At 49.0% G+C, this 13347-nt stretch overlaps 1 protein-coding gene across 3 annotated transcripts in view; it reads right to left on the minus strand.

The window, feature by feature from the left end:
- The window catches only part of SPDL1 (spindle apparatus coiled-coil protein 1), a 407460-nt gene that overhangs the window by 252330 nt on the left and 141783 nt on the right, over nt 1-13347 (minus strand). For all 3 annotated transcript variants that reach the window (XM_063928265.1, XM_063928263.1, XM_063928264.1), the window contains exon 4: nt 9515-9709. In XM_063928265.1, coding sequence (XP_063784335.1) covers nt 9515-9709 — 195 coding nt within the window. The remainder of the gene's footprint in view (nt 1-9514; nt 9710-13347) is intronic.

The raw sequence follows: 13347 nt of genomic DNA on the forward strand, positions 1-13347 counted from the left end.
GCCCTGAGCGATTCCATCTTGAACTTGAACTTCCTTATATAAGTGCTCAAGGATTTTAAATTTAGGATGGGTCTCACCGAACCGTCTGGTTTCGGTACCACAAACATTGTGGAATAGTAACCCCATCCCTGTTGAAGGGGGGGAAACCTGGATTATCCCCTGCTGGAGGTACAGCTTGTGAATAGCTGCCAGTACTACCTTCCTTTCTTTGGGAGCAGCTGGCAAGGCTGATTTGAGGTACGACGTCTTTAATATGCTCTATGGTTAGCAAAATAGTATCCCTGTCGAGGGTATCAATATTATCTGACAGGGTATCGGACCAAGCTGCTGCAGCACTACACATCCATGCTGAAGCAATTGCAGGTCTCAGTATAGTACCTGAGTGTGTATATACAGACTTCAGGATAGCCTCCTGCTTTCTATCAGCAGGCTCCTTTAAGGCGGCCGTATCCTGAGACGGTAGTGCCACCTTTTTTGACAAGCGTGTGAGCGCCTTATCCACCCTAGGGGATGTCTCCCAACGTAACCTGTCCTCTAGCGGGAAACGGTACGCCATCAGTAACTTTTTAGAAATCACTGGTTTCTTATCGGGAAAACCCCACGCTTCTTCACACACTTCATTCAACTCATCCGATGGGGGAAAAACCACTGGTTGCTTTTTCTCCCCAAACATAATACCCTTTTCTGTGGTAACCGGGTTAATGTCAGAAATGTGCAATACATTTTTCATTGCCGTAATCATGCAACGGATGGCCCTTATGGATTGTACATTTGTCTCATCCTTGTCTACACTAGAGTCAGACTCCGTGTCAACATCTGTGTCTGCCATCTGAGGTAGCGGGCGTTTTTGAGCCCCTGATGGCCTTTGAGATGCCTGGGCAGGCACGGGCTGAGAAGCCGGCTGTCCCACTGCTGTTACGTCATCTAACCTTTTATGTAAGGAGTTGACACTGTCGGTTAATACCTTCCACATATCCACACACTCTGGTGTCGGCCCCGCAGGGGGTGACATCACACTTATCGGCACCTGCTCCGCCTCCACATAAGCTTCCTCATCAAACATGTCAACACAGCCGTACCGACACACCGCACACACACAGGGAATGCTCTGACTGAGGACAGGACCCCACCAAGTCCTTTGGGGAGACAGAGAGTATGCCAGCACACACCACAGCGCTATATAATGCAGGGATGAACACTATACAGAGTGATTTTTCCCCTATAGCAGCTTATATACACAGTTTTGCGCCTAAATTTATGTGCCCCCCCTCTTTTTTACCCTAGAAGTCTGGAACTGCAGGGGAGAGCCTGGGGAGCATCCTTCCAGCGGAGCTGTGAAGAGAAAATGGCGCTGGTGTGCTGAGGAAGATAGCCCCGCCCCTTCATCGTCGGGCTTCTCCCGCGTTTTTAAATGTATAATGGCGGGGGTTAATGCACATATACAGTTTATTAGACTGTATTATGTGCTTTTTGCCAAGTAAGGTAATCTAATTGCTGCCCAGGGCCCCCCCCCTAGCGCACTGCACCCATCAGTGACCGGAGTGTGTGGTGTGCTAAGGGAGCAATGGCGCACAGCTGCAGTGCTGTGCGCTACCTTAATGAAGACCGGAGTCTTCAGCCGCCGATTTTCAACTTCTCTTCGTTCTTCTGGCTCTGTAAGGGGGACTGCGGCGCGGCACCGGACGACCGAGGACTGGGCCTGTGTTCGATCCCTCTGGAGCTAATGTTGTCCAGTAGCCTTAGAAGCCCAAGCTAGCTGCAAGCAGGTAGGTTCGCTTCTCTCCCCTCAGTCCCACGAAGCAGTGAGTCTGTTGCCAGCAGATCTCACTGAAAATAAAAAACCTAACAAATACTTTCTTTTCTAGGAAGCTCAGGAGAGCCCCTAGGGTGCATCCAGCTCTGGCCGGGCACAGATACCAACTGAGGTCTGGAGGAGGGGCATAGAGGGAGGAGCCAGTTCACACCAGATATAGTACCTAATCTTTCTTTTAAGAGTGCCCAGTCTCCTGCGGAGCCCGTCTATACCCCATGGTCCTTACGGAGTACCCAGCATCCACTAGGACGTCAGAGAAAATAAGAATTTACTCACCGGTAATTCTATTTCTCATAGTCCGTAGTGGATGCTGGGGACTCCGTAAGGACCATGGGGATTAGCGGCTCCACAGGAGACTGGGCACAACTACAAAGAAAGCTTTTAGACTACTGGTGTGCACTGGCTCCTCCCACTAAGACCCTCCTCCAGACCTCAGTTAGGATACTGTGCCCGGAAGAGCTGACACAATTAGGAAGGATTTTGAATCCCGGGTAAGACTCATACCAGCCACACCAATCACACCGTATAACTCGTGATACAATACCCAGTTAACAGCATGATAACAACTGAGCCTCTCAACAGATAGCTCAACAATAACCCTTTAGTTAAGCAATAACTATATACAAGTATTGCAGAAAATCCGCACTTGGGATGGGCGCCCAGCATCCACTACGGACTATGAGAAATAGAATTACCGGTGAGTAATTCTTATTTTCTCTAACGTCCGAAGTGGATGCTGGGGACTCCGTAAGGACCATGGGGATTATACCAAAGCTCCCAAACGGGCGGGAGAGTGCGGATGACTCTGCAGCACCGAATGAGAGAACTCAAGGTCCTCCTCAGCCAGGGTATCAAATTTGTAGAATTTAGCAAACGTGTTTGCCCCTGACCAAGTAGCAGCTCGGCAAAGTTGAAGAGCCGAGACCCCTCGGGCAGCCGCCCAAGAAGAGCCCACTTTCCTTGTGGAATGGGCTTTTACCGATTTAGGATGCGGCAGTCCAGCCGCAGAATGTGCAAGCTGAATCGTACTACAGATCCAGCGAGCAATAGTCTGCTTAGAAGCAGGTGCACCCAACTTGTTGGGCGCATACAGGATAAAAAGCGAGTCAGTCTTCCTGACTCCAGCTGTCCTGGAAACATACATTTTTAGGGCCCTGACTACATCCAACAACTTGGAAGCCTCCAAGTCATTCGTAGCCGCAGGCACCACGATAGGTTGGTTCAGATGAAAAGCTGATACCACTTTGGGGAGAAACTGGGGACGAGTCCTCAATTCTGCCCTATCCATATGGAAAATCAGATAAGGGCTTTTACATGACAAAGCCGCCAATTCTGAAACCCGCCTGGCCGAAGCCAAGGCCAACAACATGACCACTTTCCACGTGAGATATTTTAAATCCACGGTTTTCAGTGGCTCAAACCAATGTGACTTTAGGAAATCCAACACCACGTTGAGATCCCAAGGTGCCACTGGAGGCACAAAAGGGGGCTGAAAATGCAGCACTCCCTTAACAAAAGTCTGAACTTCAGGTAGTGAAGCCAATTCTCTCTGGAAGAAAATCGATAGAGCCGAAATCTGGACCTTAATGGAACCCAATTTAAGGCCCATAGTCACCCCTGACTGTAGGAAGTGCAGGAACCGGCCCAGCTGAAATTCTTCCGTTGGGGCCTTCCTGGCCTCACACCACGCAACATATTTTCGCCATATGCGGTGATAATGGTTCGCGGTTACTTCTTTCCTAGCTTTTATCAGCGTAGGAATGACTTCCTCCGGAATGCCCTTTTCCTTTAGGATCCGGTGTTCAACCGCCATGCCGTCAAACGCAGCCGCGGTAAGTCTTGGAACAGACAGGGCCCCTGCTGCAGCAGGTCCTGTCTGAGCGGTAGAGGCCATGGGTCCTCTGACATCATTTCTTGAAGTTCCGGATACCACGCTCTTCTTGGCCAATCCGGAACAATGAGTATAGTTCTTACTCCTCTTCTCCTTATTATCCTCAGTACCCTTGGTATGAGAGGAAGAGGAGGGAACACATAAACCGATCGGTACACCCACGGTGTTACCAGAGCGTCCACAGCTATCGCCTGCGGGTCTCTTGACCTGGCGCAATATTTTTCTAGCTTTTTATTTAGGCGGGACGCCATCATGTCCACCTGTGGTTTTTCCCACTGGTTTACAATCATTTGAAAGACTTCTGGATGAATTCCCACTCTCCCGGGTGGAGGTCGTGCCTGCTGAGGAAGTCTGCTTCCCAGTTGTCCACTCCCGGAATGAACACTGCTGACCGTGCTAACACGTGATTTTCCGCCCATCGGAGAATCCTTGTGGCTTCTGCCATCGCCGTCCTGCTTCTCGTGCCGCCCTGTCGATTTACATGGGCGACTGCCGTGATGTTGTCTGACTGGATCAGTACGGCTGGTTTTGAAGCAGGGGTTTTGCCTGACTTAGGGCATTGTAAATGGCCCTTAGTTCCAGAATATTTATGTGCAGGGAAGTCTCCTGACTTGACCATAGTCCTTGGAAGTTTCTTCCCTGTGTGACTGCTCCCCAGCCTCGAAGGCTGGCATCCGTGGTCACCAGGACCCAGTCCTGTATGCCGAATCTGCGGCCCTCTTGAAGATGAGCACTCTGCAGCCACCACAGCAGAGACACCCTTGTCCTTGGAGACAGGGTTATCAGACGGTGCATCTGAAGATGCGATCCGGACCACTTGTCCAACAGGTCCCACTGAAAGGTTCTTGCATGAAACCTGCAGAATGGAATCGCTTCGTAGGAAGCTACCATTTTTCCCAGGATCCACGTGCAGTGATGCACCGACACCTGCTTTGGTTTCAGGAGGCCTCTGACTAGAGATGACAGCTCCTTGGCCTTCTCCTCCGGGAGAAACACTTTTCTCTGTTCTGTGTCCAGAACCATCCCTAGGAACAGCAGGCGTGTCGTAGAGACCAGCTGTGACTTTGGAATGTTTAGAATCCAGCCGTGCTGTTGTAGCACTTCCCGAGATAGTGCTACCCCTACCAACAACTGCTCTCTGGACCTCGCCTTTATCAGGAGATCGTCCAAGTACGGGATAATTAAAACTCCCTTCCTTCGAAGGAGTATCATCATTTCCGCCATTACCTTGGTAAAGATCCTCGGAGCCGTGGAGAGACCGAACGGCAACGTCTGGAATTGGTAATGACAATCTTGTACCACAAACCTGAGGTACTCCTGGTGAGGATGGTAAATGGGGACATGTAGGTAAGCATCCTTGATGTCCAGCGATACCATGTAATCTCCCTCGTCCAGGCTCGCAATAACCGCCCTGAGCGATTCCATCTTGAACTTGAATTTTTTGATATATGTGTTCAAGGATTTCAAATTTAAAATGGGTCTCACCGAACCGTCCGGTTTCGGTACCACAAACATTGTGGAATAGTAACCCCTTCCTTGTTGAAGTAGGGGCACCTTTACTATCACTTGTTGTGAATACAGCTTTTGAATTGCCTGTAACACTGCCTCCCTGCCTGAGGGAGTGGTTGGCAAGGCAGATTTGAGGAAACGGCGGGGGGGAGACGTCTCGAATTCCAGTTTGTACCCCTGAGATACTATTTGAAGGATCCAGGGATCCACCCGTGAGCGAGCACACTGCTTGCTGAAATGCTTGAGACGGGCCCCCACCGTACCTGGTCTGCCTGTGGAGCCCCAGCGTCATGCTGTGGACTTAGAGGAAGCGGGGGAGGACTTTTGCTCCTGGGAACTGGCTGTATGCTGCAGCTTTTTCCCTCTACCTCTGCCTCTGGGCAGAAAGGACGCGCCTTTAACCCACTTGCCCCTATTGGGCCGAAAGGACTGTACCTGATAATACGGTGCTTTCTTTGGTTGTGAGGGAACATGTGGCAAAAATGTAGACTTCCCAGCTGTTGCTGTGGAAACGAGGTCCGAGAGACCATCCCCGAACAATTCCTCACCCTTATAAGGCAGAACTTCCATGTGTCGTTTGGAATCTGCATCACCTGTCCACTGCCGAGTCCATAACCCTCTCCTGGCAGAAATGGACATTGCACTAATTTTGGATGCCAGCCGGCAAATATCCCTCTGTGCATCCCTCATGTATAAAAGTGCGTCTTTTATATGCTCTACGTTCAGCAAAATAGTGTCCCTGTCTAGGGTATCTATATTTTCTGACAGGGAATCTGACCACACAGCAGCAGCGCTGCACATCCAGGCTGAAGCTATAGCTGGCCTCAGTATCACACCTGTGTGTGTATATATAGATTTCAGGATAGCCTCCTGCTTTCTATCAGCAGATTCCTTCAGGGCGGCCGTATCCGGAGACGGTAGTGCCACCTTCTTCGACAAGCGTGTGAGCGCTTTATCCACCCTAGGGGATGTTTCCCAGCGTGACCTATCCTCTGGCGGGAAAGGGTACGCCATTAGTAACCTCTTAGAAATTACCATCTTTTTATCAGGGGAAGCCCACGCTTCTTCCCACACTTCATTTAATTCTTCAGATGGAGGAAAAGCTACTGGTAGTTTTTTCTCACCAAACATTATACCCTTTTTTGTGGTACCGGGGGTAACATCAGAAATGTGCAACACATTTTTCATTGCCTCAATCATGTAACGTGTGGCCCTACTGGAAGTTACATTAGTCTCTTCGTCGTCGACACTGGAGTCAGTATTCGTGTCGACATCTGTGTCAACCATCTGAGGTAGCGGGTGTTTTAGAGCCCCTGATGGTTTTTGAGACGCCTGGGCAGGCACAGGCTGAGAAGCCGGCTGTCCCACATTAGGTATGTCGTCAAACCTTTTATGTAAGGAGTCGACACTATCACGTAATTCCTTCCACAGCACCATCCACTCAGGTGTCGACCCCGCAGGGGGTGACATCACATTTACAGGCATCAGCTCCGCCTCCACATAAGCCTCCTCATCAAACATGTCGACACAGCCGTACCGACACACCGCAAACACACAGGGAATGCTCTGACAGAGGACAGGACCCCACAAAGCCCTTTGGGGAGACAGAGAGAGAGTATGCCAGCACACACCAGAGCGCTATATAACACTGGGATCCCACTATCAATGAGTGTTTTCCCTATAGCTGCTTTTTTATATATATTACATATATATATATCTATACTGCGCCTAAATTGAGTGCCCCCCCCACTCTCTTTTTTACCCTTCTGTAGTTTTCTCAGACTGCAGGGGTGAGCCAGGGAGCTTCCTTCCAGCGGAACTGTGAAGGAAAAATGGCGCCAGTGTGCTGAGGGAGAAGCCCCGCCCCCTTTTCGGCTGACTTTCTCCCGCTTTTTCTGTGATACTGGCAGGGGTAATTTTACATCTATATAGCCTCTGGGACTATATATGATGTATATATTGCCAGCCAAGGTGTTATCTATTGTCCTCAGGGCGCCCCCCCCCCCCCCAGTGCCCTGCACCCATCAGTGACCGAAGTATGAGGTGTACATGAGGAGCAATGGCGCACAGCTGCAGTGCTGTGCGCTACCTTGGTGAAGACTGAAGTCTTCTGCCGCCGATTTTCCGGACCTTCTTCGTGCTTCTGGCTCTGTAAGGGGGACGGCGGCGCGGCTCCGGGAACGAACACCAAGGTCGGGTCCTGCGGTCGATCCCTCTGGAGCTAATGGTGTCCAGTAGCCTAAGAAGCCCAAACTACCACCTGTTAGGTAGGTTCGCTTCTTCTCCCCTTAGTCCCTCGCTGCAGTGAGTCTGTTGCCAGCAGATCTCACTGAAAATAAAAAACCTAAATATACTTTCTTTCTAGGTGCTCAGGAGAGCCCCTAGTGTGCATCCAGCTCGGCCGGGCACAAGAATCTAACTGAGGTCTGGAGGAGGGTCTTAGTGGGAGGAGCCAGTGCACACCAGTAGTCTAAAAGCTTTCTTTGTAGTTGTGCCCAGTCTCCTGCGGAGCCGCTAATCCCCATGGTCCTTACGGAGTCCCCAGCAATCCACTTAGGACGTTAGAAAAATACATAATACAGTATATCTTTGTGAAAATCCTATATTAGATAACACCTGACGCACGAAGACCACTCAGGTTATGGAATATAAGGATAGCAGGTTGAGTGAAAGACACAAAATGGACACCCCTCAGCTATCAAATGCACACACAGAAAGTCACAGTTTGCACAATGCAGAGGTTATTACGGACAATAATACTGCACTGGACTAGCTTACACAGCTATATAACAATAGATATAACAGTACACAGTAAGAGCTGGATGTTTATCACAGGGTAATTGTACTATAAAACCCTGACTAAGTGCACTCTTTCTTAACTATCACTGTCTAAAAAGGCAGGTAGAATACTTAAGTGTCATGTAAATGCACAGCGCTGACACCCAGACAGGAGGAGGATTTGCCCAAGCAGTCCCAAGAACAGTGAGCTGAGGGATAATGGCGCCGCAGACACTGACAGGGAGTGAGGAAAAGACAGAAATGCAGCTCCAGGGCGGGAACACTTGCTAGAAATGGCACCCTGGGGCTGGGGGAGAGGCTTCAGGTCTAAGCCTTATCCCCTCTGCTGGCAAAACCACTGGGCGATATAAGAATTGGTTTAGAGAGAAAACCTGACCTGGCGCTTATGCCCTGGTGATCTAGTGGGATCGCCTGTACTGCCACAGTGTCCACCACTAGCGCGCGTGGCCTGCCTCCCACTGACCGCGCCGGATCGTGAAAAATACCGGATCCCGCAAGCGGGACCCACTTACCACCTCCCGAAGCGCGGCCACGCGATCCTGGAGAGCCCCAGCCGTGTGTGTCTAACGTGAAGAAAACCGGAGCCTCCGCTGTATGTACCTGGCAACCAGGGCTCGGGAGTATACAGCGCCGCTTGGGAGAGCTGGAGCTGCAGCAGTGAATGTCACAAGACATTTATCACCGCTGCTGCCCTTGAAGTCTTCACTTTTTACCTCATAAAAAGCTTTTCTTAGGGCTGCTGGGAGCAGCCACTCTGTTAAATGCCTGCTTACTGCAGCACCAACTTACAAAACTGAGCTCCTGTGCTGGGAGGCGGAGTAATATAGGAGGCGGCGCTGTGCATTCTGGGAACAGTCAAAGCTTTGAGCCTGTTGGTGCCTCGGATCAAGATCCTACTCTAGACCCCATTGTCCAATCCTTGTGGAGCCCAGTGTACCCCGCAGCAGAAAATAAAGCAGGCAGTATTAACCCTGCACAAACTATATAACATACACAAATCTAACTCTCTTTGCACATGTTATATCTGCCCCCCCACTTGCAGTGCACATGGTTTTACCCAACTGCTAACAAATATGCTGCTGCGATCAGATCTGAATAAGGCCTATTACCTTTCAGCTCCATGAGTTTTGAGATTCACTTGCGAGAGGGAGAAGGGGGGTGGGAGGGTTAATTCTCGCTAATTGAATACCTCCAGCGTTGCAACTAGCCACAAAGTAAACCCTGTGGTTATTTGAATACCCTCCCTTCCAAAGTGTGCCTTGAAGACCAACATTGTAAAACATACTGCTCTACAGTAACTGTAGCTAGATGGCATGGAAAGTGGCTTCATAGCTAATAAATTACTAATGGTAATTACCATTATGATTTTAGACACAGTAAAAAGAGAAGTCAGGAGGACTTGCTTATTTTAACTTGTACAATGGGTAAAAACCACATCTTTTAAATAAAAATGGTTCAGGTATATTAAAATACAAGCCCCTTCCCAAACATTAATCACTCACTTTTTCACTTTCAAGTTCATATATCTCAACCTGTAGGGTGGATATTTCTGTAGTCATGGATTCGTGGGCACGCTCAGACATCATCCGCAGCTCCTCAGATTTATTAGCCAACACCTCTGACTGATGGTCTAATTGGTGTTTCAGTTGTTTCTCACTTAGTCTTGCTTCATCTAATTCAGATTTCAGCTTCTCCATCTGTAAACAGAGAATATCAAACAATAGGTAAGAAGACTAAAGAATGTTGATGCTAGGCATCTAAAAATATACGTTATGGTAAGAACTTACGGTATTTCTCCTATGTCCGCAGGATAACAATGGATTTGCACAAAATCGGTCAAAGCTTTCTGGCCCCCCAGCATGCAACGGGCCCGTCCAAACATCCCCGCATCCTGGCTCAGGCAAATCAGTTGTGTTCCAAAGCTCAAGGCAGGAGCACCATAGACAGCACTAATCAGGCGATAAGAACACACATACACACCCTTCCGTACAACAAGGAAGAGGTTGGAGAGTAAAAGGATCCTCGAATCAGGTGCGTGAGGGTGGGATCCCTGTGGACTTAGGAGAAAAATAGGATTTTAATACCTACCGGTAAATCCTTTTCTCTTAGTCCGTAGAGGATGCTGGGGAATCCGTAAGGACCGTGGGGTATAGACGGGATCCGCAGGAGACATGGGCACACTATAAGATTTTGAATGGGTGTGAACTGGCTCCTCCCTCTATGCCCCTCCTCCAGACTCCAGTTAGAAAACTGTGCCCAGGGAGACGGACATTTCGAGGAAAGAATTTATTGTTTAAACACGGTGAGTGTCATACCAGCTCACACCTCAAACATGCCGCAGAAAGTGGCAATCAATAGAACACCAGCCAACGGCATGAAAAATACACAGCCATATGCTGAGAAAATATGTAACACAACCTGTGTGTCAACCCAACCAATAATAAGATACCGCACGCCATGGCATGAACAACGTCAGCAACAGCCTGACTAAAAAGACACACTACAAAAGTGTAACCATAACCAAAAACTGCATACACAGTACGCACTGGGACGGGTGCCCAGCATCCTCTACGGACTAAAAGAAAAGGATTTACCGGTAGGTATTAAAATCCTATTTTCTCATACGTCCTAGAGGATGCTGGGGACTCCGTAAGGATCATGGGGTTTATACCAAAGCTCCAGACCGGGCGGGAGAGTGCGGACGACTCTGCAGCACCGACTGAGCAAACATGAGGTCCTCATCAGCCAGGGTATCAAACATGTACGACTTAGCAAAAGTGTTTGAACCCGACCAAGTAGCTGCTCGGCAAAGTTGAACCGCCGAGACTCCTCGGGCATGCACCCAAGGAGATCCCATCTTCCTAGTAGAATGGGTAACGGCAATCCAGCCGTAGAACGAGCATGTCGAATCGTATAACAGATCCAGCGTGTAGCAGACTGGATAGAAACAGGCGCCCTCAATGTGCAGGGAGCCTACCGGACCAATCTGGGCCGATCTGACAACATAAATATTCAAAGCCCTGACTACATCGAGAGACTTTGAATCAGCCAATGCTTAAGTAACCACAGGCATCAAAATAGGCAGGGTCCTGTGAAACACAGAAAACACTTTTGGCAGAACTATTTTCCTAGTTCTCAATCCCGCTCTAACCACATGAAAGATCAAATAGGGGCTCTTGTGAGACAAAGCCGCCACTTCCGACACCCGCCTTGCGGACGGCAAGGCCAATCACATGACCACCGTCCAAGAGAGAAATTTCAACACAACCTTTCATAAAGGTATCAACCATTGTGACAGTAAGAAACTGCAACACCATGTTAAAAGGACCCACGCTGCCAGTGGAGGCACAACAGAGGGTGGATGTGCAGCACTCCTTTCACAAAAGTCTGGACTTCCGGAAAGGTGGCCAATTCTTTTATTTTTTTTTCTTAAAGATAATTTATAAGGCCAAAAATTGTACTGAAATGGAGACTAACTTTAGGCCTGCATCCACACCTGCTTGCAAAGAATGGAATAAAACGACCCAGCTGAAATTTTGTCGTAGGAGCCTTCCAGGATTCACACCAAGACACCTACTCCCTCCAAATATGGAGGTAAAGCTTCACCGTTACTCCTTTCCTAGCTTGAAGTAAAGAGGAAATTATGTCACCAGAAAATAAGAATTTACTTACCGATAATTCTATTTCTCGGAGTCCGTAGTGGATGCTGGGGTTCCTGAAAGGACCATGGGGAATAGCGGCTCCGCAGGAGACAGGGCACAAAAAGTAAAGCTTTATGATCAGGTGGTGTGTACTGGCTCCTCCCCCTATGACCCTCCTCCAAGCCTCAGTTAGGATACTGTGCCCGGACGAGCGTACACAATAAGGAAGGATTTATGAATCCCGGGTAAGACTCATACCAGCCACACCAATCACACCGTACAACCTGTGATCTAAACCCAGTTAACAGTATGATAACAGAGGAGCCTCTGAAAGATGGCTCCCTACAACAATAACCCGATTTAGGTAACAATAACTATGTACAATTATTGCAGATAATCCGCACTTGGGATGGGCGCCCAGCATCCACTACGGACTCCGAGAAATAGAATTATCGGTAAGTAAATTCTTATTTTCTCTATCGTCCTAGTGGATGCTGGGGTTCCTGAAAGGACCATGGGGATTATACCAAAGCTCCCAAACGGGCGGGAGAGTGCGGATGACTCTGCAGCACCGAATGAGAGAACTCCAGGTCCCCGATTTTGGCTGTGGCAGGCCTGCCACAGAATGTGCAAGCTGAATCGTACTACAAATCCAGCGAGCAATAGTCTGCTTAGACGCAGGAGCGCCCAACTTGTTGGGAGCATATAGTATAAACAGTGAGTCAGATTTCCTGACTCCAGCTGTCCTTGAAATGTATATTTTTAAAGCTCTGACAACGTCCAACAACTTGGAGTCCTCCAAGTCGCTTGTAGCCGCAGGCACTACAATAGGCTGGTTCAGATGAAATGCTGACACCACCTTAGGGAGAAAATGCGGACGAGTCCGCAGTTCTGCCCTGTCCGAATGGAAAATCAGATATGGGCTTTTGTAAGATAAAGCTGCCAGTTCTGACACTCTCCTGGCCGAAGCCAGGGCTAGTAGCATGGTCACTTTCCATGTGAGATATTTCAAATCCACATTTTTTAGTGGTTCAAACCAATGAGATTTGAGAAAGTCCAAAACAACATTGAGATCCCACGGTGCCACTGGAGGCACCACAGGGGGCTGTATATGCAGTACTCCCTTAACAAAGGTCTGGACTTCAGGAACTGAAGCCAATTCTTTCTGGAAGAAAATCGACAGGGCCGAAATTTGAACCTTAATAGATCCCAATTTGAGACCCATAGACAATCCTGATTGCAGGAAATGTAGGAATCGACCCAGTTGAAATTCCTCCGTCGGAGCACTCCGATCCTCGCACCACGCAACATATTTTCGCCAAATGCGGTGATGTTGCGCGGTTACTTCCTTCCTTGCTTTAATCAAGGTAGGAATGACTTCTTCCGGAATGCCTTTTCCCTTTAGGATCCGGCGTTCAACCGCCATGCCGTCAAACGCAGCTGCGGTAAGTCTTGGAATAGACAGGGACCCTGCTGAAGCAGGTCCCTTCTCAGAGGTAGAGGCCACGGATCCTCCGTGATCATCTCTTGAAGTTCCGGGTACCAAGTCCTTCTTGGCCAATCCGGAGCCACTAGTATCGTTCTTACGCCTCTTTGCCGTATAATTCTCAATACTTTTGGTATGAGAGGCAGAGGAGGAAACACATACACCGACTGGTACACCCAAGGCGTTACCAGCGCGTCCACAGCTATTG

The sequence above is a fragment of the Pseudophryne corroboree genome, chromosome 6 (genome assembly GCF_028390025.1).
Source record: "Pseudophryne corroboree isolate aPseCor3 chromosome 6, aPseCor3.hap2, whole genome shotgun sequence".
Taxonomy (NCBI): domain Eukaryota; kingdom Metazoa; phylum Chordata; class Amphibia; order Anura; family Myobatrachidae; genus Pseudophryne; species Pseudophryne corroboree.